Source organism: Pagrus major, chromosome 11, assembly GCF_040436345.1.
Source record: "Pagrus major chromosome 11, Pma_NU_1.0".
Taxonomy (NCBI): domain Eukaryota; kingdom Metazoa; phylum Chordata; class Actinopteri; order Spariformes; family Sparidae; genus Pagrus; species Pagrus major.
Genome location: NC_133225.1, coordinates 27,451,545 through 27,476,618, shown reverse-complemented (window position 1 = coordinate 27,476,618; position 25,074 = coordinate 27,451,545). Strand labels below are relative to the sequence as shown.

General features: G+C 39.8%; 2 protein-coding genes across 2 annotated transcripts in view; one reads left to right on the top strand and one right to left on the bottom strand.

The window, feature by feature from the left end:
• LOC141004520 (contactin-associated protein-like 4) overlaps window positions 1–9,647 on the bottom strand; it is a 127,109-nt gene extending 117,462 nt beyond the window's left edge. The window contains exon 1 of the mRNA XM_073476051.1: window positions 9,563–9,647. Within this exon, the coding sequence (XP_073332152.1) occupies window positions 9,563–9,647 (85 nt within the window). The remainder of the gene's footprint in view (window positions 1–9,562) is intronic.
• The window catches only part of LOC141004522 (protein NCBP2AS2-like), a 123,265-nt gene that overhangs the window by 72,981 nt on the left and 25,210 nt on the right, over window positions 1–25,074 (top strand). The gene's annotated exons all lie outside the window — the stretch shown is intronic.

Genomic DNA, 25,074 nt, shown 5'->3' with positions numbered 1-25,074 from the left:
AGGTCCAGTCACTGGTTGATCAGTATTCCTGGCTGCAATTACACCATGAAGACAAAAGAGCACTCTGAGCAACTGAAAAAGTTATTGAAAAGTATACGTCAGGGGATGGATACAAAAACATTTCCAAGTCACTGAACTCTGGGGGATGTTGTCATTAAGATACGGAAGAAATATGGCACATGTGTAAATCTGCCTAGAGCAGGCCGTCCTTACAAACTGAGTGACTGCGCAAGAATAAGACTAGTGAGGGAGGCCACCAAGACACCTATGACTACTCTGAGATGGGAGATTAGATGGGAGAGACTCTGTATCCAACAACTATTACCCGGGCTCTTCTCCAGTCAAAGCTTTATGGAAGAGAGGCAGAGAGAAAGCCACTGTTGAATAAAACTCATTAATCTCAGCTAGAGTTCACCCAAAGGCATGTGGGAGACTCCAAGGTCAACTGGAAGGTTCTTTGGTCTGATGAGACCAAAATGGAGCTCGACTCTATGTTTGGCGGACACCAAACACTGCCCATCCCCACCGTGAAGCATGGTGGTGGCAACATCATGCTGTGGGGATGATTCTCAGCAGCAGGCCCTGAAGGGCTTGTAAAGGTAGAGGGTAAAATAAATGCAGCAAAATATAGGGAAATCCTTGAGGACAACCTAATTCAGTCTGCAAGAGAACTACGACTTGGGAGAAGATTTATTTTCCAGTAAGATAATGACACGAGGCATACAGCGAATGCTACACAGAAATGGTTTAAAGACAACAAGGCGAATGTTCTAGAGTGGCCAAATTAAAGCCCAGACCTCAATCCGATAGAGAATTTGTGGCTGGATTTGAAAATGGCTGTTCACGCCCGATCCTCGTGCAACCTGACAGAGTTTGAGCAGTTTTACAAAGAAGAATGGAGTAAAATTGCAGTGTCTAGATAGAGAATTGACATTACTTTGAAGAAATCTTTTTACTTCGAGTTTTTTTTGTAATTTTTCCGTTTTTTCCATTTATAAAAAACCAATAAAGGGGGTGAATACTTTTTATAGTCACTGTAATTGTATTTGTTCAAATGTATGACTACTTTATTGAACTCTGATTTCTCCTCCTCTCCTCTTGCTCATTTTGACTTTGTGAATGAAATCCAATCTAGCACTTTTTTAGTGCTAAAATAAGAGTAAGTTGAAAATGGCTTAGAGATGATAATGCAACCTATATTTTGTGGGGTTGTCATGCAGGCCTAATACTGAGCAGGGTAGTATGAGTGATGGTGAGTTTTACATTGTATGTGCCGTTGTATTAAGGAAGCAGAGGGAGGTCAGAGTGGCAGTAAGCAAGCAGGAGGAATTATGATAACTATAATAACTGGACTGAAACTTCACGTTTAAAACCTTGATTAAATTAATGGTGTCTGGTTCGAGCTGAGCCTCCTGTTCGGTGTCATTACATGAGGCTCTTTTCATAAAGAGAGGGAGATCAGAATAGCATCAGTACATGAATAAGGGTTATAATTACTATCCATTTGAAGAGGCACTTAAAGGCCCCGCTCCCACTGTGCCACTCCACTCCTCAAGCCTGCAAAGAGAAAGGCTTTCATTAGATCAGAAAGAAGGAAGGTTAAAGCAGGTTAATCATTAACTGTATTTATAAGTAATCTGATGTCAATTTGATTATTAATTGATTGAGACGGGCTCAGACATGTGATTCCATAAATATGAAAAGACGAGATGAAGTAGCACGAGGCTTGCAGTAATACATCACTACACATACAGTCATGACAATAAAATTTTGAAAGAAAGTTAGCTAGTTCATTAAAACTTGGGTCTTCTTCTGGCAGTTTTGCCTGTTATTTCTATCATTTATAGGCTTTACTTTCCTCATAAGAGATTGAACACTTTGAAAGTCCTCATATAATAGCTTGTGGTTTCTTCTTCACTGTCTTTGCAGGTTTATTGCTTCACTTTATGGCCAATTACCGCCACCTGAAAATATGTGGAATAATGTGAAACCACTGACAGAAATAGTGTCATGTTAGTACTCATGTGCATGCACAATAAAACTTGGAGAGTACAATGTTATTATAACTGATATAAATGTAGTAAAAACTGTGAAAATAAGACTGACGTGGTTATAAACTGGACATTGATTAAATTTTTTTGTTGTTGTTGTTTGTTTTTGTGTCAGCTAAGGCATGCATATCTATATTTTTTAAAAAGCTGCAACATATTAAACAGCCTTAAATTTACCTCTAAATGTCACTTAAGTCAATTAGATGCTGATGTAGTCCTAAAAACATGGTGTCTGTCCCTTTACATGAAGATTACAGCATTTGTTTACTTTGTCTCTCATTCCCCTGCCGGTGCTCAGCCTGCCAGCTGACATCAATCAACACCGACATGCCTCCCCAGCCAGTTTAGACAAAAAGCTGCGTTTCTAATATTTCCCAGAAGACCCTTTTTTGTTGCATTTAATAGTTGACATTATAGAAAATGTTGACATTTTTTACTTCAAAAAGGGATGAGTAAATGTGATTTTAATTTAGTGATGTTAGAATGGGGAAAAATGTATTTTCAGTTGTTTGATGTAGCATTTGCGGTACTGCCGTTAATACATTGTTAACAGAACTTGTACATAAGAGGGCTTGTTGTTCAAATACCACATTCTCTGCAAGTAAGCTGGTTGTCATAAGTCATATTTTCCCAATATACGCTGGTAAATAAACTACATTTCAAAGTTATTTACCATCCTCATGTTTGTCGTCTCAGTAAGAGAAAAAAAAGGAAAAAAAAAAACCAAACAAATAGAAAAAATGTGAGAGTGGTTTTCTGCATGATTAGACACTTTGATGAACTGTAGATCAAAGTCTACTACAGGCACATAACATCCATTAAATGTGAATATTTCAAAATTTTCTACAATGTACTTTGGTACACTTTGGTTTGTAACTAGTTTACTCTAACAGTTAAAGCTGAGTCATCAATATGTGGTTGCCAACCTCACTATTGTAATATTAGACACAATATTTCCTTCCTGACAGGCCATTTAACATTGAAAACAACTAAAAGAAACTGCCTTTCTGCTGATACTTTTTTATATGAATTTAGTTCTGCTCACGGACTGCGATAATTGTCATAGACAAAATGACAATGTCTTCAAATAAAACACTTCACAACCGCAGGGTTTGCTTCAAAGAAAAAGGTAATCATGTTGAGAAACCACGTTCCAGTAATGTCACCCCGTTGGCGAGAAAGTAAGATAGCGACACAGAAGAACAGGATTTTATTGCTGAAACTTGTGTTTCTGTGCACCACAGAGCTGCAGCTGTGTGAAGGTGAGATGAGGGGGGTCAGTCTGACATCACACCGACACACACACACATAAAGAAAAAAAGAAAACCCACTGATGGGTGAAATGAGAGAAGGAGTTGGGAGTGTCACCGCATGGCTTAAAGACGAAGGGCAGCTACAATGAATGTCCACACAGTGCACTGAACCAAACTCCACTTCTTCTCAGTTTATTTTGTACACTCCACATTTCATCTTCTACCAACTCCTGCTCTAGTTTCTCTTATTCTCTTTCTTCTTCTACCCCAACAAACTAAGATGTCTTCTTGAATTCTGTCTGTTTTATTTAAATGTTTGGCATGGGCTCAGCCTTGCAATGTTACCACCTGTGTGATTTTGGTCATCTCATGCATTAAATTCAGGCTATCCTCTCCCAAAACACTGCTGTATAGGTCATCAGTGCAAGCAGCTTATTACGACCCATATTTACGTTTTATTTTTTGTTAGGCAGCGACCTCTAGTGGTCAAAGAAATTATGACCGGAGCACAGGTGGAAGTCAGGTGATATAGTATATAAAGTGACAAAGTTTGCATACACATAGGGTTGGGAGGATTAGCAACCGTTTCATAAAGTTAACCATGCAAAGACAAAAATCCTGTACGCGTGTTACTAGCAACTCCGGACTTTCAAAATCAGTTGGATAACCCCAACAATGTGTTCTGGAACTTTTCATCAAATCACGTAATATTTATCAGCAGATTGAGTTTGAAGTCCTTAAAGTGTTCAAAAAAGTGAAATCTGAACATCTACAATTACATGAAAACTGGACAAACTTCACCTGCTGTTCACCAACTAAATGGAGCTTGTGGTGCAAGTGAAGTTTTCATTATGTTTGATTAAAGTTTTGAAGTAATGTAATGTGCAGTATCAGTCTGCAGTGTTGGAAACTTAATGCATTTGCTCAAGTACTCAAGTACAGTTCTGAGGTACTCACTGTCGACCTCCACTGCATACAGCATTAAAATGTAACTTAAGTGTTAGTGTATCAGAGATAATGACCCAACAACATTTTTGGCATGAAATATAAAGCACTAGCAGAACCCAATGTAATGGAGTGTTTTATATTTCAGGTATCCCTACTTTTGCTTAAAGCTCCTGTTGGTAAGATAGTAATACTGACAGCCGCCAAATACACTTTGGTCGGGTCGGCCGCCATCTGAAAGCATCAGTATTTGACAAGTTGCGCATGAGACTCAAAAATCAACTATCATACCAACAGGAGCTTCAAGTATTAGCGTATAATTCGAGGGCGACATTTGTTTCTCACCATCTTTGCTGTTTGGAAAAGAAAAGAAGGCGGTTAAGTTATAATGAATTGGATATCAGCTGTCACTATTTTTTTATGTAACTTAAAGCACATACAGATTGACATAAAGAGGTAATAAATTCATATTTGCTAATAGCTGATGCCCACAGTTTCTACTCTCCTCCTGCCTCACAGACTGACAGTGAGTAGTGACCCCAGAAGAATGTGCTGATTCTTGGACCGATAACAAGTCATCTGATATAATGACAGGGCCATTTGATGAATGGGTCTGTTTTTAGGGAGGCAGACATCCACCGGGGAGCCGGCCTTGGGCAAACACAAAATCCCACAGGTCACAAAGGCAGATGGATGGACTGCAGTTCTCTGTCACTTTTATCGCTTAACTACTTGTCCCTGGATTAATAAATCTAGATTCATGACTGGCAGCCCCAGGCTCACACCACCAGCACTGCTGCTGTAACCTTGACTTAATCAGAACCTCTTCATGACTCCACTTTTACTAAACACATTTTCATAAATGACACTAAAGCAGAAAACTAAGGGCGATTTATCCTCCACTGCTTTGCTCTTTCCTTACAGTGGATCTCTAAGACACCACAGTCTCATGGAGCATAAAGGACAGAAGGGTTTGCAGAGAAAATATCTCACACATTCACACCAAATTGATTTTATTCAGAGGTTTATGTTCTCTCGGTGCAAACCACCAGCTCATTGAAAAGTAATAAATTCTGATGAGACAGGGCTGTTCGCATATGAAGCAGGGAGCTAGGACCAAATTTAAATCAACCACTCTCCCAGCATATTTCTTTCCAACTTATTCTCTGTCTGGCTGTGGACTAGAGGAGATGAATTCTCTGGGAGTCTGAGAAAATAACAGCACCTTAATGTCCCCTGTCCCCCCTCAGCCTCAGCTACTTAAATAATCAAACGCATCTACCCAACCCACAGTCTCAGCCATGTGGGCGATGAAACGCTCCTGTGGTCACCATGCTGCTTCCACCCGGCAGTAATCAAAATTTTGACAAAACTGTGTTTTCTGAAATGGTAAAAAATATGTGGATATGAGACTATTTTCACCTTGGGGTCATTAAAATTTAAGTTGAACGGAGGGAGAAAGTGTTTATTGTTTACCAGAAAGGGGTTTCCACTGGTATATTGCAAGACTGATGTCCTCACTCTCTGCTGGGCTTTAGCATTATTGAATATTTTTAAAAATGTATTTTTAAGATGTTTTCTTGAAAAAAGCTCCTTCCTTCTGGAATAAGTTACGCCGTGTAAGGCTAAGCTTTGGCTATTTGTCGGAAATAAATGCTCAACGCAAGACCCAAACCAAGTTCCCATGCCCTGCTTTGCAACCTGCTGTCTGATTAAAGTGAAACCAACCTCAACCCATCCTCACCTAAAGGCACAGTTCAACCAAAAATGGAAATTCAGTCATTATCTACTCACCCTAGTGCCAGTGGAAACTCAGGTGAGGTTTCATTGTCCACAAAACATTTTTGTAGTATTCTCCTAAACAACTGAAGTAGATGGGGACTTCTGAGGTAATCCAAGTCTCCCCGAGATCCCAAACTGATTTGAACAGACTTAGATTATTTAAATCAACTTTAACATGAAATCATTGTAAGCACACACTGAATTGGGTGCATGAGTTCGACCGTGTGTCAGGCGTTTAAATAACGTTTTTTCAAATCAATTTGGGATTTCGGGTATTCCTAGCTGTTGCATTTTTTCAGACAGTCTCTCCTGAAAGGTAATCATAGTGTTGCATTGAAAATGATTCAAGTTGTTCTAATTAATTTAAAAAGGGAGCATGAGAGAGAAGTTCAAACCCTGTTTGCTCTCTTACCTACAAACACCTGAAGTGGCCGTGAACGTTGACTGGACGCTTTCTGAAAGTTACAGAAATTGTCAGACAATAGCTGGTTCCAGAGCTGTTTGAGTGTCCACTCGTAACTAAGTGATACTGGCAGCTTAAGTACAAATGTGTGTTCGAAAGAGAGAAAGATGCAGTGTGTTAGCAGACAAAGACAGTATCGCTGAGGATGATGGATGTGACAATGACAGAAACCTCCTGTCCTCCTTGTACAAAATAAAATGGATGATATGACACTGAGCTGAAACCTTTTCATTCCTTAGGAAGCATAATCTGGACAGAAGACAAGTCATTAAGAGGATAATAGAGGCTCTGACTGATATAGCAAAACATGTGAAGCACAGTGGAGTGATACAGATTTGTCTGTTGGGCTTCATGCACAGAGGAGACTGTTGTGTCTGAGCCAACGCAGACAATGTGAGTCAATTTCATTCCATACTATCAATACCCCCCTTTGTCTTACAGCTGTTTTTTTCCCAAAGCAATCAATAGAGTTGAGAAAATGTCTACATCTAGCTCCATCATCCTTCAACCATCCATCCATCCAAATTAAACCAGCTGATTAAAAATATGCATGTGAGAACTTTCTGATCCACCAGGCACCTAGTTGTAGTCATTTTGCTTCTCTTTTTGCTCATTTAATGTCTCTTTGTGGTTTTGTTGCATCTCTTTGTAGTCGTTTAGCATCTTTTTGTAGTTGTTTTGTATCTGTTTGTAGTTTTTTAGTGTCTCTTTGTAGTCATTTTCCTTCTATTTGTGGTCGTTCAATGTATTTGTGAATATGTTGTGTCTCTTTTTAGTCATTTTGCATCTTTTTGTAGTTGTTTTGTATCTGTTTGTAGTTTTTTAGTGTCTCTTTGTAGTCATTTTCCTTCTATTTGTGGTCGTTCAATGTATTTGTGAATATGTTGTGTCTCTTTTTAGTCATTTTGCATCTTTTTGTAGTTGTTTTGTATCTGTTTGTTAAGTTGTTAAGTGTCTCTTTGTAGTCATATTGCTTCTCTTTGTGGTTGTTTAATGTGTCTTTGTGGTTGTGTTGCATCTCTTTGTAGTCGTTTTGTTTCTGTTTGTAGTTGTTTAGTGTCTCTTTGTAATTATTTTGCTTCTTTTTGTGGTTGTGTTGCATCTCTTTGTAGTCATTTTGTATCTGTTTGTAGTTGTTTAGTGTCTCTTTGTAGTCATTTTGCTTCTCTTTGTGGTTGTGTTGCATCTCTTTGTAGTCATTTTGTATCTGTTTGTAGTTGTTTAGTGTCTCTTTGTAGTCATTTTACATCTCTTTGTAGTAATTTTGTATCTGTAGTTGTGTAGTGTCCCTTTGTAGTCATTTTGCATTTCTTCGTCATCATTTAATGTATCTTTGTGGTTACGCTGCATCTATTTTAAGTAGTTTTGCATCATTTTGTAGTCGTTTTGTGTCTCTTTACAGTTATTAAGTGTCTCTTTTAAGTATTTTTGCTTCTCTTTGTGGTTGTTTAATGTGTCTTTGTGGTTGTGTTGCATCTCTTTGTAGTCGTTTTGTATCTGTGTGTAGTTGTTTTGTGTCTCTTTGTAGTCACTTTACATCTCTTTATAGTTGTTTTGTATCTGTTTGTAGTTGTGTAGTGTCTCTTTGTAGTCATTTTGCATTTCTTTGTCATCATTTAATGTGTCTTTGTGGTTTAGTGTCTCTTTGTAGTGATTTTGCGTCTTTTTGTGCTTAAACCAGTTGATTAAAATTGTGCGTATGGCCTGATCCATCAGCCTTGTTAGTGATTTCTGTGTGGATGCGCATGCAGGGGTGTGATGTATCAGGCTGCCCTTATTGACAGCGTCAGTCCGAGGGAGTACAGTATAATTACAGTGGGGAAGAAGGGTCGTCAGATTTTACAGTGACTGGAACTATTCATTAAAACCTCCTGAGAGGAAAACAACAGCTCACACTTGACAACAGCATGAAATCAATCAGTCTATCTATCCATCACACTTGTTGCAGGGTATTCTCTCACTCTTTAAAATCAGTTTTCTCACAAAACTTTTAAATGAGCAACTCTTTCAGTTCTTGACTTTACCCGACAACCCACCTTTTATGATCCTGTCTGACTATAAAACTGGAGCTGATACAGCAGCAGCATCCTCCTGCACAGCTGTCTCACATCTCCACGGACAGACTGCCGCCTTCCTCCCCCTCTATCTCCTTCTCTCATGAGAAAACATGAATCTTAAAATAAGAACGCAACTTGTGGTATTCGCTCTCTTAAAAGTTGACAGCTGTAAATCCCCCGAGGATGTTCGCTCCCTTTCAACAACAAGCCCCCACGGTGGTTTGATCAGACCCAGCCAACTGTTTAATTCACTAAATTCACGGCATAAACAGCATGAGCTACAGTATACAGCTCCTCAAATCAGGAGAAACAGGTCGCAGAAGCAGATCAAAACTGGCTTCCAGCTGCTGCCTCATGCTTTTAGATCACAAGAAAAGTGAGATTTCTTGACTTTTTGAGGAACGTGCTCGATTAGGAAGGAACATAGTCTTTGAACAAATGTCCTGAAATTGCAGCTTCTTTTCTCTGATTTACATCATTGTTAAGTGGATATCTTCAGTCAGACAGAACAGGACATTCACAGGTGTCATACTGAGCTTTGGGAAATTGTAACCAGCAGATTTTCTTTCTTGTTTCTGGCATTTTATAGATTACATGATTAATCAATGAATGGGGAAATAGTTGTAAGAATAATCAGTAGAAGAATCTGAATCTCTTGATTAATCAATAGAGGTATTTAAACGTATTTCAGGTGTTTTCGAGCTTAATGACGGTCTCCTTTATCATGTTTGACCAATTTACATTCTGTCCAGAGACATTATATCACGATAAAAAAGAAATAAACACTTTTTCTTTTCCTTTTCTTTGTAAATGAGCTGATTTATCACCAGACGTTTAAAAGTCTCATCAACAGCCATATGTGTGAAATACAGTAAACCCCCCAGCATCTTCAGCACATACCCTTACAGCCAGTGATGTCTTAGTGCGACAGTAAACCATAAGGGTCCCTTTCAGCCAAACAGCGCTCTAACAGCCCGCTCTGCTTCCCAGAAAGCGCACCGAGCCGCTCACCTTCTCCACCTGTCCCACAGGAGCCGAGCAGCAGCGACGCGACCAGCGCAGTAATCCCAGCGAGTCTTTTACTCCCCAAAGGCATGTTTAAGCGACGGGATGCTGCTGATTACAATCCCCGCCTGTCGGAGGGGAGACAGTCCGTCCTTCCTCCTCCTCTTCTCCTCTCCACTCCGGCTCGATGCTCTCCTCCAGCTCCGCTCCGGTGCGCTGCGCTGCGCTGCAGTAGCCCTGCTGCCACAGAGTGGAGGGGCTGTCCGGTACCCGGTGGGAAGGATGCTCTCGCACCGCCCGCTCTCTGTCAAGTGATGGAGGGGAACGAGGAGGGAGGGTTTTTACGAGACTGTAGTGGGTCCGAGTAGAGCGCACCGCCTCCCTCACTGAGGTCCTGAAGACTCTCAGAGTTCCTGCAGGGAGTCCCAGGACTGGACTCACAGAGAGCATGTGGCTGATCGCTGCTCGATGTTTAACTCTTAATGGAGCTGTAGTTTTCCATCTGAAAGATTCAGAAATACATTTCTCTCTCTTTGCATGGGACCATGGACAGATTATGATGGGCCACTGGGAGCAGACATACAGCCTAGGAACCTGTAGTCATTTTGTATCCGTTTGTAGGTGTTTAGTGTCTCTTTGTAGTCGTTTTGTGTTTCTTTGTGGTTGTGTTACTTCTCTGTGCGGTTGTTTGAAGTCTCTGTGAAGTTTTTGTACCTGTAGTTGTGCATCTCTTTATGGTTGTTTGCATCTCTTTGTAGTCATTTTGTTTCTCTTTCTGCTTGTGTTGCATGTTTTTTGCAACACAGTTGAAACTAGTTGTTTCACTTAGTTTTGTAGTCACTTTGTATCTGTTTGTAGTTATTTTGTGTCTCTTTGTGAAAGTTTTTTGTCTCTGTAAACTCTTTGTATCTCTTTGTAGTCATTTTATGTCTCTTTGTGGTTGTTTTGCCACTTGTTGTCATCTTTTTTCATCCTCTGCTCGGTTTGTGTCTCTTTATAGTTGTTTTGTTTCTATTTGTGGGTGTTTTGAGTCTCTTTATAGTTGTTTGTTTCTATTTGTGGGTGTTTTGAGTCTCTTTATAGTTGTTTTGTTTCTATTTGTGGGTGTTTTGAGTCTCTTTATAGTTGTTTTGTTTCTATTTGTGGGTGTTTTGAGTCTCTTTATAGTTGTTTGTTTCTATTTGTGGGTGTTTTGTGTCCCTTTCAGAGACATTTTGCTGCTGACCCTTGGGCTACTGTGCCTGATAGGTCTATTTTATAATCCATTCATGGATAAACTCAACACAACTAAGTTTTACTGAGCTTTTCAAACTAAGGTCATTCTGAGACTTCAAATGAAACTGTCCTAAACAGAGGATGAGATGATTTGCTGAAGTCCCACTTAAAGATCCTGTCAAGTACTTTTGTCTTACATATTGTCCCTCAACAAAGAAACTGTGGAATGTATTTAAATTTATTCTACTCTATTATTTATTTATTCTATTCTGTTCTACTGCTCGTATTTGCATGTGTTAAGCTCGTTAAACCTCTTCAGCAGCCTTCTAGTGTCAAACTCTGCACATACTTCATTCTGCAAAGTGAAGGTCAAACATCCAAGTGAAGAGACAGGAGGCAAAACACATTTTTGACCGGAGGGGATCTTTATATTAATTGCTGCTTCACTGCTTGAGGACAGAACAAAATGGTACTACGAGTTCCTAAGTTTGGAAAACATGAGCACTGCTGCTAATATACAAGACTCATTTATTTATCATTCTACAACACAGGGCTGTATAATGAAAGGCAAGTAGAAGTGTCTCCATGCTACTCACAAAATTATTTATATAAATGATGAATAAATAATAAAAAAAAAACATACTGGTACTTGTACTAAAAACGCACAAACATTCATTCGTATGAAATTGCCAAAAATTATCCTCATAAGCAGAAAATCTGTTTTGAGAACCAAACTGAATATACTCATCTCACTAAGATGTCAGTGGTGCATGGTCATGTTCACTTTTAAAAGCAGTTTTTCTGTGGAAGTGCTCTTCTAGATAATATTCCTCCAATCTTCTGCCTTTATCAAAAATTCAGATTAAAGACAGACGAGGAAGCTGATTGAAGGACGCTGAGAGTGAAGGCTGGATTTCGCCCAGAGACCTTACAGCTGAGATACACCTCTGCCAAATAAGGGCACCTTTTGATAACTGATGAATCTGTCACCTCTGAGCCCCTCTAACACTCAGTCCACACCACAAAGTCTGAATATTTATTAAGAGCTCAGATTAATGAATATTCTAGTCTGACACACCTCATCAGTCACTCTGATGTCAATTAGGATGTGTTGCAGAAAGTACCTAAACACTTTTATAATTATGCAGGTAGGTTTGACATATATCCAGTGAGAGCACTTGAATTTTAAAATAAGAAGTTCATCAATCAATGGAATTTACATTTTTCTCAGGGTCACACACAGCCTGTACAAAGACACTGTAAACTTCAGATGAACACCAACAAATGTCAGTCATCCACAAATACCCCTGGAAACACAAGGCCAAATATACCTCCTGACCTTCAAACCAGGAAGAATCAACAGTGGGGCTTTTGTTGTTCCCTGTGAAGGTCATCAGCAGGAGCGGCAGCCACGGCAGCGGCCTGTGAGTGTTCACCCACACAACCTTTGATCCATGCTCTCAATTGCATGCTGTTTCGTATCAAGATCATGTGTTGCTGGCTGCCAGCACCATCTCCCTTTGACGAGGGTCCTCTTAGTGGAGGTCTCAATACAAAATAAATTGATTTTTCCACTTCAAGGGACACAATCATAGTGAATATATGTATAGGCTCTTTCCCATGTACTAATGCAGTGCCTGAAAACATGCTGTTTGGCACAGATTATCTGGTAATGTGGGGGGTTTACAGCTTCAGTCTTAAAGGGGCAATATGTAAAAAAAAAAACCTAAAACTATCAACAAATTGTGTAAAAAGAGCGACCTCCCAGTCCAAACCACTAGCTGCATGGCTAACGTTAGCTAGCATACTACTGTTGACAGACAGTTAAAATATCACCTCAATAAAAACCTATGTTGACTACGTTTCCCCACTCATCCAGACTCCTTTAACCTTCAGTTTTTGTTTTTATCTCAACACAACACGTTACTACAGCAAGTTGTGGCACCACGCTAATCTCATTTTGTTTATGTCTGTTTCCCCATGAGATCATGAGAGGGATGGCCAGTCCAGCTTTGGTCTGCAGAGACATGAAGCCAGAGTGATGAAGCCATGCTCCTGCTGATGCACAGAGTGGTGTCTCAGCAACACACCTGCCAGGTCTGAAGTTAATTTGAGGCTTCAGCAGTTTGACTTAGCTAAATCTACTGTGTGTCTTTCAAAGTTACAGTGTTTATTTTCTCTTTCTGTTCCACAGACAATGCTTCCTTCTCCAGGAATATCTCCTGTTGGTTGCATTGAAGAAAACACAGACAACTAGAATGGCACTCAGTAGAGGACATATCTCTGCCAAGGCCCAACAGCCCACTTTAATTTAATCAAGCCTAATCCAATATAAGACTCCATAGCCCTGTGTCACTCAAAATTTGAAACCACCCATATCTGCTTCACCATGTCATCAGCTGCCTAAATATGCCTGATTTTTTTTCATCACGATACATGCATTATTCCCTAAGAAATTAACAGAAATGTTACAAAACACCCTGTCTCACAATGTTAAAGAAAGTGGGAAAAAAATTCTCCAAGCCATCCCTTTATCTGGATCCGTACTAAAAAGTTAATGAGGTCTATTCTAGGGCGAAACCCACCCTCAATCCAAGTTTCATGGGAATCTGTTCGACAGTTTTTGCGTAGTCCTGCAGACAAACCAACCAACAAACTACAAAAGAAATGGACACAGGCGAAAATATAACCTCCTTGACGGAGGTAATCAATGTCAACATACATAATGCGGAATATTATTTCAAGAAAGAGTTCAAAAATCCAAATGTCTAAAAACAATTCACATGATCGTTTTCTGGTGGGCACATTAAACACGAGCACGAGACTTATAGTGAGCGATAGGTACCATTCTGAATGATCAAATGCCTTTTAAATGGTGTTATGTGTCACAGAAATGTGGTGGAGTTTACATTTCGAAGCATTAGGGAATCCATCACAGTCTAACCTCACCTAGAAAATTTAGCATAATGTGGACAAAGTACAGAGATTTACATATGCATGTTCGAACAGGTGCAAAGAGGCTTATTTTGGCATGAATCCACTCTGCATGGCACCATTTTCCTGCTCTACTGTACCCCACAAATGAACACTAACAAGACCTCAGCGGTGAGCCAGAATGAGCAGCACAGAGCTTGGTTCATTTCCCCACTGATACAGTGTACTGCCAGCACTGATGAAGCTGCTGCATGATCATATTCAACAAAGCGTGCACAGTAAGGAATGATAGCTGGCAGCAGATATGAGAGGAGGCACATGGTGATATACAGTGAAGGAAGGATGGTGACAAATATTCAGTGTGTTTCCATCTGCCTGTTTTTGTGTATCTTCAGTTTTCGCATAACAACAGCTGTATGGAAACGCAAAAAAATACAAAACTTTAATTATTGCAAACACATTTGTATGCTTGGCTGAGGCAGAAAAGTTGGTGTATTGTTATAGAAAAATGTGACAAAGTTCAGTGAATAAATCATGATGTACATGGATAGGTGAAAGAAGCAGTAAAAGAAAATCCTCCCTAGAATATTTTAGGTAATTTTCTGTATTCTGGTGTCTTTTAACAGCTGGTTTGATATTTTAAACTGGCTACTTGCATGAGAAACACTATGGGTACATTTTGTAATTTCATCCAGAGGAAGTGTTCAGGCCCAGATCACATATTTGAAGACATTACACTTTTTCTCCTTTGGCTTGGCTCATTTCTTGAAACAGAAATTACATTCTCAAAACTCTAAGATCATTTGGCAAAACAGTCTTACAGTTCAGCACAACACCATAGTTCACTTGCAAAAGCTCATATCTCTCCCAAAACTGTTCACTCATGCTTCAAAACTAAATTCCTTTCCCATATAAATAGTTAGTGCCACCAAAAGGCAAAAGATCCTTCTCAATTGCTTTGGCTCATTTCTCGAAACAGACCAGACGTTCTCAACACTCTTGGTGCTTTTGCCAAAATAACCTAGATGGTTCAGCACAACACCATGGTTCACCTGCAAAAGCTCATATCTCTCCCAAAACAGTTCACTCATGTGTCAAAACTAAATTCCTTTCTCATATAAATAGTCAGTGCCCCCAAAATGCATTGTCCCTTTGGCATTGTGTAAGCACTGCAAGTCAAAATGTTTAGATGTTTTGTCATTATGACAGAGGACCATTGAAATATCCCTCATGTCCACCTCTCAGTCTTAGCCCAGTCCTTCATTGACAATGGTTACTGTACTAGTTTTTTTGTCTAGCTAACAGAATACAATTGTGTAGAAAACTGAAAAAAAAATAGGATTTTACGGTAAGAGTACCCTCCAAGGTTTGACATCACACATTGCACTAATACTGCCAAGGAAATTGTAACCATTTTATTCACTCACATAAAGTAACTTCCATACATCAGAGTTAAAAGAAAATGTATACAGCACAATATACTGTAATATAAACACATAAACAAAAAACAAGAAAAATTATATGTAGCCTATAGTGCTATAAATAAAGCTGGAGATTCAAAACTAACATTTCTTCACTGGTCGCTGTCCTCACCCTTCCTCTCCTGGCCACCATCCTCGCCCTCCTGGCCGTCCTCCTCACCCTCCTGGCCATCCACACGCTGCTGTCTGTCTGGCCACAGATTCTCGTCCACATCACAGCGTATATTCTCCCTTGCGATGCAATGAGGGAAGAAACGGCATGCATGTCGCAACCATCCCCTGCACTGATCTCCTGTAATATCATCACACGCAGCGTCCATTGCATGGAGCAGGGACCTCTGATTTTGAGCCTGATGCTCATACACTCTCCACCTCCAAGCGGAGAAAAACTCCTCAATACTCCATCCTTGGATGAGTAGTGAACCAGGCCCTGATAAGCGGGCCACGGTGGAAATTCACATTGTCCCACACAATTACATACTTTGGTAGGTGAGGCCCTACGAGACCTCTCTCATTTTCAGGGATCAAATCAGTATGAAGGCGGTCCAAGACGATGAGGAGCTTCTGTGTATTGTATGGGCCAAGACTGGGGATGTGAGTGGCCACACCATTCTCAGAAATGGCAGCACACATAGTTATATTGCCCCCACGCTGGCCTGGGACATCCACCGTGGCCCGGTGGCCAATAATATTACGGCCACGTCTTCGGCCCTTGGCCAGGTTGAAGCCAGCTTCATCCACAAACACGAGGATGTGAGGGGTCTCGTTTCCTTCCAATGCCATTATTCTCTACAATAGAGTAAAAAAAAACTCATCCAATCAGTCATACAGAAGAGTCATACACTAGAGTAACAGAAAATTACATAGGAATGTTCTATGTTCTCCTCCACAAGTTCAGTATACTACTGGCCACTACTCCAGTGGTTCCAAACCTGGGGTACATGTATCCCTAGGGATAGGCCTATGCAGAGGTACTACAGAGGGTATTTGAGAGAAAGGGGAGGGGGAAATCATCAATGACTAGACATATTGAAATGTTACAGTAAAACCCACAGTATTAGATAGATCTGCTTGGGAGGCACTAATTGCAGCTCCTTGACCCCTTTTCTTACCGTATGTTATTCTTCAAAATAAGGATTATAATGATAAGCTGCAGTTTTCTGTTGCAGTTTTTAGGCAAAATGTTGAAGTCAGATAAAGCAAATACTTGGATTCAGTCATCAGGTAAAGGGGGTACTGAAGCCAAAAAGTTTGGGAACCACTGCTTAATTGTAAAAAGGTTATAATGATAGACAACCAGTAACTGACTTACATGTACATACTGGTACCGCAGCTCTTTCACTCTATCAGGGTTCCTCTCAAATGGTACCCTGTAAAGTTGCTTCATGGTCATCTGATGCTTGTTCAATATCCGGTCTATTGTGGAGATGATTATAGAGTTGACATTTTGGAATATGGCATTGTCTTCTGTGATTGCAGTGCGGATCTGTCTCAGTGTGATGGCATTATTTGCCATCACCATGTTACAGATGTCTTGTTCTTGTTGGTCATTGAGAAGTTTTCCTCTGCCACCCGTGCGAGGTTGTCGTCCAATCCTAGACATACAATTCAAAGGACACCACTGTATTACCATTCGTAATGTATGCCTTATGTATTTCTTACAGAATGAGTTACCAATGTAATTGTATTGTTGTTTTACGTACAGTAACTTTACCACAATTCTAATGCATCACTGCACAGTGACTGTAATACTACTGTAAACTGTATCATCAATAATTCGATAGTTTATTTTCTCCAATATTTTTCTTGTCATTTTTCTTGTCATAACATCCCATTGAGGTAAGATATTACTGTAGGCCTATAAAACACACACACACACACACACACTAAATGAATAGGTGGAGGAGACTGTAGAGCGGGGCACATTAGGCTGCACTCAGCGACCTGCCTCCGCCATTGTGAGGCGATGGTTGATAATATGGTCTTTGCGCTTTGTGTGGCCCGAATTTCATCTGGGACAGCATGGTGTCTTTGTGCTCCTCGGCCTCTTCCCCCTATTCTACCACCACGCACCCTTACTTCTCCTCCTCTTCTTCCTCTTCCTCGAGCAGGCAGTTGCCCTCGTTCATTTACTTGGCCAGGTGCCTCCATGTTCAGAAATTGTACTGGTCCTGGTCAAGCTCTATACATACATGTTTGGCAGCATTCACAATCATGGACAGCACCTGTCAGTTAACCAAACATATTGTTTGATTGGTCATCTGAGATGTGTGAAACTCCTCCTTCATTAGTCAAGTTCTATTTTCACCTGACTGTCAATTAATCAATTTATCAAATGTTCTAAGAGATTCATATATGGTATTCATGGTATTAGGTTCTTGACTAATTTTGACAATTGAACAGACTATTGTGCATGTGATAACTTATACAATGAAATGATGCTGACATGTTTTGGAGAGAACAACCATTAGACCGAGATCAACAAGATCTATTCACTTGGAAATTGTGCTAAATGTAGGCTAGCTGTGCTAAATGTAGGCTAACTGTGCTAACTGTAGGCTACCTGTTCTTAATCATTTGCAAAGATGTACTAAGACATTTGCAATTTGATGGAATGAATGAGAAATTCAATTCTGTTGTGAACAATTGCCAAGTGGTTTGAAGGTTTGTCCATGTAATTTTGAGAATGTAATTTCTGTTTCAAGAAATGAGCCAAACCAATGGAGAAAAACTGTAAAAAGAAAGCAACTAGCACAGAAACTGATTCAATGACTTATTCAGAGCCATCTTTAATAACCACTCATTGTTTATTTAAACTGGCAAAAGACAACCTTTTTGCTTCAGTGTATCATTCTGAAGTAAATACTGACTGCACAGTGTAATCGCTGTAGAAAAATGACTCCACTGTCATGTGTGGCAAAAATACTGAGGACCCAAATGCAAGACACTCAGGAGGCAGGAAGGGTAAAAAACAAAGTGTTTGGGGTGGGCTTTATTAAAATAAAGCTGTAAAAGCAGGTCCAAGCATGAAAAAGCTGGTAACAAAAGGCAACAAAAGCACAAGAGGCAGGCAGGGGCAAATCAGAGAACTAAAGAAGTAGAAAAATACAAAAATTTAATAAAGTGCAAACCAAAAAAGCTCTATGAACACAGGAGACAGGACAAAACAACAGGAAGTCATCAGGGAAACAGACGAACTGACGAAGAGGAAGAGAAAAAACACAGGCTTGAATATACAGGGATTAATTAACAAATGAAACAAAGGTGAGCAAAAAAAACGGCAGGAAAAGGACAAAGGGATGAAGTGAAAAGCAAAACATGACACAAGGATTGAACTTCAAAATAAAACAGGAAATAACTAAACCAAAAACTCAAACCATGACATCCATCCATGTAGAGATTGTTTCCCGATAAGCACTATTCTGTTCGGTCTGCCACTTGGCTGGATTTTTCCTGGAAAAGTGAAGGTCAAATCATAGCACAAAGGAAAGCCCATCTGCCATTGCACAACTTAAACAGGAAGAGGCATTGTTTTCCCTGGTCGCTTTCCCCCGGTAACGGTGGAACAATTGGAAGAACTGTGGAAACTCTACACTATGAAAGAAAAAGAAACCTGCTGATGGAGGAGGCAAAGAAGGTGAAGATGAAGAGTGATAGAAACCGAGTTAAAACAACAGTGAACAGACAAACAGTATTCACTCCAAGAAGAGCGCCGTTGTCACCCAAAGAATGTTCCCCCGTTGATTATTTCTACTATTGTTAAGAATCACCAAGATTTGACACCAGTGTCCCAAAGCTAGATGATGTTAGTCAGTTATCTTGGTTGTTTACACGCACATTTTTTTCACACATAACACTGCTACCGAGAAACACTCCACATAAATATTTAGGGTAACATATCATGACAAAAGGCATCGATATAACAACCATCTGCCACCTTTCATTAAAAGCAGAATCCTTGAATAAATGAGTGCGTTTGAGGGCTGTGTGTGAGCAAATCCATCAGGTGAGCTGCCTAACGTCATAATAGCTTTGTGGCACAGGTACTTTGTAACAGAACAAGCGTAAAAACCTAATATTTTTAACAGGAAGTCTGGACATTTCCAGCTGCGTATGTGGTGACCAAAAAAAATTTTATAATTTTTTTAAAAAGTATCTTTTTTTCCTGATCCTAATTAAGTGTTTATTGTCCATAACCCTAACCAGAGCATAAGCACAGCGTCCCAGCCTCATATACCAGCTACAACACCCATGTGTACATGAAACATGTGACTTAAACATCCACTAAAGAGACAAAACAAGTGGCAGACAAAAACATCAGGTCTGTGTGGAATGACAAAGAGACTGAAACGTTTATCAAATTAATGAGATGTCACCAGTGACATATTTCTATCATATTTTCCACCTGAGGTTGAGGTTTGAGTGGTGTTCTTCCACAACACCTGACTGGAGAATAAGCACCACCAACTGTTCTTGATGAGCTCAAGTTCCATAACAACACTAACTTGCATTTTCTTTTGCAGTTGCACAGGAAATTTTGTCAAAATGTGAGCTACATTTGGATGGAAATCTGGCTAATGACACGAGAAGAAGCACTGTGGTGAGAGACAGCGGGTAGTCTCAACCCAGAGGGAGGACTGAGTGCTGCAGGAGTGACGGGGGTTTACACACATGCACACACACACACACACACACACACCACAACAATCTCTAAGTGCTCCACCAACTGACAGCACATAAAGGGATCAGTGGACTATGTTATAGCAATATCTGCTGTCTAATAATAACAGACAAAGGTAGAAGATGAGCACACATATACAGCAAAAATTATAACAATGTCCATTGGTGTTTGAGTAGGCTAAATGGGAGGGACTCAGTAATATATATTTTTTTAGCTATATTTCTTTACTTCTTTTTTGATTATTATTTTTGCCTTACTCCGTTGGTTACAGTACAGATGCAGATAGGAAATGATTTGGGAGAAAGAGGGGTAGAGTTAACCAGTTAGTCCAACTGACGGTGAGATGACAAAGCAACACTGTGTATAAAAGTGTTAGGGTCTTATCTTCAAAACTTTACAATTATGGCTGAACATGAGAACAGAAATAAACAAGTTTGCCATTTTTGCCACATATATCACAGTCAACCACTGCTTTTCTACCCAGAATTGACTGATGTTAGCAGGACATCACTGTGATTTGGTCTACACTGAGGTCAGGTCATATCATCGTAGTTACTTAACAACCTATTACTAGAGTTTGTATTCTGCAATAGGGTAATAGTAGTAAGAAAATATGACAGAAAATCCAAGTGACTAAGATTGCACTCAGTATAGCTCGTACCACTGCCAAGTCCCAAAAGTCCCCTGTTGTGCTCTGTCAGCCACCTAAATACGCCTGATTTTTGTCACTCCCTGAGAAATTACCAAAAATGTTAAAAAACGCCCTACCTCACATGAAGAAAGTGAGCAAAGATTCCTGGATCCCTCCCTCTATCCAGACCCACCCCAAAAGTTAATGAAGTCTCTTCTAGGCCGAGACCCATCCTCCATCTAAGTTTCGTGCAAATCCGTTCAGTAGTTTTTGTGTAATCCTGCTGACAAATGAGGTGAAAACAATACCTCCTGGGCGGAGGTAATAACAACCTCATATATTAACAGAATATACACAAAGAATATACAGAACGGACAACTCACCAACAGAATGAGGCAAATGAAGTCCCAAAGCCAAACTACCTAATGTTACTTTTCTATGCAAGCACACGCGCCTACCTGTCGTCACCCATCACTCACTTAATAACCCAATTATTAGCGCTGCTGTCTGGCCTCACCTTCGAGTACATTAGCAGAGCAAGTAACAATCAGAACCATAAAGCAATCCTGCCTTCTCCTTGAGTGGCCTTTTGATAACATCACTGCTGGAGGGTTGAGTTGCTCTTTCACATATTTAGCCTCTTACTTGAGATCTTACCAGCTACCTATTTAAATTGTTGCAGACTTTACATCATCTTAAGAGGCTTAATTATTGTAGAAGATGCTTGTGACTAAAAAGCTGGATATCTGAAACACCCTCTGATGAATTAAATAAATAAAACATAAACGTTAAACCGACAGAAATTCAAAGCTGAGTAGTCATTAATGTTGTTTCCCACTCTTGTTCTGTGTTCTGACCAGCTTTGTTCCCTCAAGGACTTTGCTCTTCCTCTTTCTACAAAACACTTGTGAGGTAGTAAAAACACTTCTGAAAATTCAAAGAGCAGCTCCCGCTCTCAACAGGACATCGTGCTGTATATGGGAACATAATTCCACCATCAGCATCCTCTCCCTCTGTGAAAAGCAAAATTGAAAATTGGATTGATGCTGTTTGTCCTCTTGATTATTTGTTGCCATATCTGAAAGATCTGATGAAATTGCCTTACAATCACACAGAATGTGAAACCATTCTGCAGAGCAGGTGTGACAAAAGTAATTTCTCACACATTGTGAAAATGCATCGGCTCCTCTCAGCCGGCTCTTTTAAGTATTACCATGAAAATGTCCCTCATTCAGCTTTGAATCCAAACATGTTTTATAATAGTTGTACTTATTGTTACTTCGAGCTGTTTCATAATGAATGTGCCCTGCATGAATTCCATTTCATGCGCTTTTAAAAGGAAACTCAAAAGGAAGCTGCAAAAAGACCAGAGTTAAAAGGAATAAATAACAGTACAGTTTCAAGAAAAGTTATTCAGTGATTTGCAGAAAAAGAGAAAGAAATCCCATATTAAAGCCTCTGACCGTATGCACAACTGGTTCTCTCCCCTGTAGGCCCAGTGCTGCAGCTTGATCTGAAGGTGCATAGACAGTAAGTAGGGCTGGGGTCATATCTGATCTGTCTGTCTAAATTAACACATTTGATCAGGTTTCTGTGCAGCGAATTTGAGCTTTAGTCATGCTAACAATATGAGGCAGAGCTGCTCTTGGGGGAGAGTCAAACCTCAGTGAGCAAAGGCAGAGAAGTGAAGGCTTCCTGGCTCAGTAATAAGCCCCAGTCAAAAATGCTAAAAGGAAGAGAGGCGCTGTTGCTGACTAAAAGAACTACTTTCTCTTACGTACTATTACAGCGGGTGTAAAATCTCAAGTGGATTCCTTCTCACATAATTTAGAGGGCTGAAACAAGAATCTGATCATTTGTTGACTTTCACGATAGAAACTTTTTCTTCTCATGCTACGAGGTCAGAGGTCAGGTGGGCCAGAGAGCAGTATTCATGGAATTGAAAAGGATTCAAGAGCTTTTTTTTTCAGAGCTCCACGCAAAGTACAATGTGCTCTACAGGGAAGCAAACAAAGAAATAAAAACACATTATAAAATCATAAAGCACAAGGGGGATCATAATGTAAAAAGCAAAACAAAACATGAACTGGCAAGAGCAGAATTGTAAATTCAGAAGAGACATAAACTTTTTTTTATGAAACAGTTTTTTAAAAAGAGATGCAAGTCAAAATGTGATCTTTATCCAATGATAACTTTATTCCTCACTTGTAAATTAAAGGGGCTCCATGTAACAATTTGTAGCAAATTACATGACTTTTTTATTGGCCATATGTGAGTGGATTGTAACATGACGTGAAAATGAGACCTTCCCCGTCTCCCTTTGTTGCCTATACAAGCCTATAGATGATTTGTTTAAGTTGTTGTGGATTTCTTTGTGAAGGACTTGGGGCAGTTTTTTTGTGACAGTTCTAGTTGCAGTTGGGATTTTATTTACTTTCCGATTGCCTCGCCTAAGTGCCTCTCTCCGCTAACGGAGAGCAACAGTAGTTAACATTAGTTTAGAAATGTTTAGAAATGAGTCCACTCACATAAACTAACAACCAGCTTCCAGCACAACACAGAAGCTCCACTGAAGCCCTTTTTTTTGGCCACTTGAAGGAAGCACAACAAGCAGAAACACAACATTGACAAAAACATTGTCATGGTGAACAGTTTAGCAAACGGTTGCACACAAACCCAGAGCAACACTGGATTTGGAGCTGTTCTCCAAATGACAATCTAAGTCCAGTATTCACTGTCGTTTGCTCATTTTGGGTCTCCACCAACTCCTGAGGGAAATATCTGGCCTTCCACTGGCTGAATTCTCCACTATGTTCAATAACTACTTGCTTACTTTGTCTCTCTACCATTTGGTGCTGGAGAGGTAGTGTACAGTGGGGTCTTTTTATTATTAAGGTCTGCTGCAGCAAAACACAACACCAATAAGAGCAATTGTAGTATCAGTGCAGCTTGATTTATAATTATGTATTCTTTTACAGAGCTCAAATATAGTCTCCCTCTCCAGAGCTACATGGGGGACGGAGTTAAGTGTTTGTCAGATAGAATCTACTGCTGGTATTCATTCCTTTCTCACCTGCTGTTAGCCCTAGTTAGCATATAGTGCAAATGAGCCTCAATGGAGTCAGTGAAAAGTAACTGCATCATTTATCCAGACATCCGCTTCACTTTGAAATTGAAATCTTTCTGCACATTAATATGTAAACAGATGCAGACTCACATACAGGCTCCCTCACACAAACAGACTTAGAAGTCCTCCATCAACACAATACTTCTTTCTCTCCCTTGCTTGTCAAGCATGAATCTGGTCAGAGCTCGCGCTAGATCTCAGATCAGTGAGTCCAGTAATGCCAGCTCCCCCACTGGGCATCTCTCCGTTTGTTCACATTACTATTGTTGATTTTCCTTTCAGCACCGCTTTTCCCATTTCTTCAGCCCGCCTCGTAACATCTTTTCAATAGATGAGGTACTGCGATGCCTTTTCTGTGAATTACACAACAAGAAGCAGCTTTTAAATGGCTCTGGAGTGCAATCCAACATGTTATTTGTATAGTTGAGTGATTCCCAATGGGCTGCTTGTATCCCAGGGTGTCCTTCTACCGCCTAGACAGAATAATAGTGGACAGAGCTTCTGAATCTAGAAAGTGAAGCCAATGTGAAAGAGCATGAATCCTGAACTCTTAGTGTAGTGTCCAGCAGGGGTCGACTCCACTAGTTGCAAAAAGAAGTCCAGTTGTATATAAGCTTATGATAAAATGACCCTCTTTCTTACTTGATTTAGTACTTACTAAACAATTCCTGGTCTCAGTCTCAGTCTCTAGTTTCAAGTTGTCTTCAATGAAACATGGTTTTGATTTACAATTCTACCATGGCTTGTCCTCGGGTGCTCGGTCAGATCCAATCAAGATGGAGGCGTAGCTATGCGAATCCTTCCAAGCTCCACCCTCTCAACCAAATATGGTCATTGCTGGCTCCAAAAATGAAACAAAATGGCGGAGCTATAATGCCAAATTCAAGGTTTCAAACAGCCCACAAACCAATTGGTGATGTCACAGTTGGTTTACACTTGTTTTACAGCTGCCAACTGCCAGTGTAGGGTAGCTAAAAGTAATGGACGACTGGGTGAAATAGCTAGCTAAAAGGTATCAATAAATGATTAAAACAGCTGGCTGAAGATAATGAATAAACGGTGGAAACATTTCGCTAAAAAGTAGGCTAATGGACAAGTGGTTAAAATAATCCTTACTTTCCAAAGGCAATGAATTAATAGTTTTAATTAGGTAGCTCAAAGTACTGAATAAATTGTTGACTAAAAGCAATTAATAAATGGTTGAAATAATTAGCTAAAAGTAATGGAAAACAATGAAATACCTAGCTAAAAGTAATTAATACATAATTACAGCTGGCTAGCTATAAGTAAAGGATGAAAAGAGCTAGCTAAAAGTGCTGAATAATAGTTGACATAGCCTAGTTAGCCAATAGTAATGAAGAAAGGGTTGAAATTTCTGGCTAAAAATAATGAGTAAATTGTTGCAACATTCACTTCTGTCACTCCAAGTTGTTCTAGTATACTATTGCA